Source organism: Cryptomeria japonica, chromosome 2, assembly GCF_030272615.1.
Source record: "Cryptomeria japonica chromosome 2, Sugi_1.0, whole genome shotgun sequence".
Lineage (NCBI taxonomy): Eukaryota > Viridiplantae > Streptophyta > Pinopsida > Cupressales > Cupressaceae > Cryptomeria > Cryptomeria japonica.
In genome coordinates this window covers 254542416-254544063 of record NC_081406.1, presented here as the reverse complement: position 1 = coordinate 254544063, position 1648 = coordinate 254542416, and the positions used below count along the sequence as shown (strand labels likewise).

The window sequence follows — 1648 nt, the reverse complement described above, 5'->3', positions numbered from 1 at the left end:
ATCAATCTAAATTAAAATGTATGAATTTTTAAAATGTTTTGGAAGATAGTATGTGCATAAAAAATATAATTGTAAATGGAAGCTATGGATAATCATCAACCAATCTAAGTGACTAAAACGCTTAAATCACAAAAATCAAATAATAATGTAGTTGTTCTCCAAAATGAGAGAACAAATTTTCATGAAATAATTCCATTCATGTGCTAAAATACATACCATAAACTATATATTTAATTGCAACATATTTTATTTGAAAATTTTCAGACTACTAAATATTTTGAATATTTTCAATATGCAAACAATTGATAAACCTAAGAGAACTCTCTTCTAAATTAGAATAAAACTAAATCTCTTTGTAGGCATTGAAACGAACAGCCTTATTATCCACATCGTACATCTTCCTTCAACACAAGTTGTGAAGGAACTCATGCAAAACAGTAAAACAAAAGTGTGTGTAATATTTTGCAAACAAAAGCTTATGCATACCAGTTAAATTGACATTTTGAAAAGAAATTATATAAAGATTTAATCTATCAGTTAGTGATACCATATTAAAGAATTAGAATCATACATTATACTTCGTAAACCACATTACTGTTTTAGATAACACCAAAATATGTAAATAATATCATAGACTTACTCAGAATTTTCTAACATATTATTTAAATATTTATAAAACATTACATTCTCAGATAAGTAACACAAAACTAACTAAACATTTTAATTACTAACACAATCAAATTTTCTCATAAAATACCTTAATAGTATTTTCCTTCATACCACGATACCACGACGACTAATTATTGTGATCTAATGACCTGAATCATTTGAAACGATATAGGTGGGAAGCTCTAGTTCCATTCTTTTAAGCAGGGCGTTTGAGTTTGGAGAGAGAATGACGCTTCAGAACGTCCTCTCTATGTTCAGCAATGTCAACTTCACCAAAATGATCTTCTGGAATAAAATTGCCACTCACTGGGTCACGCATCCATGCTACTCCTTGTCTATCTCCACTCTTCCTTTGCTGTTGCTCTTCATCAACGCCCTTTTCCATCGCTAGCTCAACTTTTTGTGCAGAATCACTGAAACTTTTCAGGCTTTCATCACAACCAGATTAAAAATAGTAAGTAATATGTTGGTTTTTTAGTTCATTGTTAAACATAAATTGTACCCTGAAACAAAGCAGAATTGGCTGAAATACCTACCATGTTAAACTAGGCAGACTACTGCCCTCAGTCTTGAAGGAGGAGAAAGCTTCAGCAGATACAACTTTCACTCTGAATATTGATTTGGCCATGACTATATCTCCAATGCTAAAGCCTCCTTAAGAAAATATGACTAATGAGTGGATACCTTAAGAAGCGAGGCTACTTGTTATTTGCGCGGTTGCTCTACATCGCTTAACAGCATCCATTATATAGAGAAAGCGTGGTTCATGAATGGCTGCAAAGTTTAGAACTTGGATAAAGAGATTCTGTGTAATGAGTTATTCGCATATGATGAGTCTACTTATATTCTGGTGGAAAGGGGTTATTCTCATCTGATAAGTCTACTTATATTCTCATGGAAAAGGGTTATTCTCACGTGATGAGCCTACTTATATTCTATGTGGAAAAGGATTACTCGCTACAGGGCAGAAGGGTTATTC

General features: G+C 32.3%; 1 protein-coding gene across 1 annotated transcript; it reads right to left on the bottom strand.

The window, feature by feature from the left end:
- Positions 1 to 714: 714 nt before the first annotated feature.
- Positions 715 to 1375, bottom strand: LOC131047111 (uncharacterized). The gene is made up of 2 exons (XM_057980953.2): positions 1206 to 1375; positions 715 to 1097 (listed from the first exon to the last, which is right to left on the bottom strand). The coding sequence occupies exons 1-2, from the start codon at positions 1295 to 1297 to the stop codon at positions 866 to 868; spliced, it is 324 nt and encodes a 107-aa protein (XP_057836936.2). The 5' UTR covers positions 1298 to 1375; the 3' UTR covers positions 715 to 865.
- Positions 1376 to 1648: the final 273 nt, after the last annotated feature.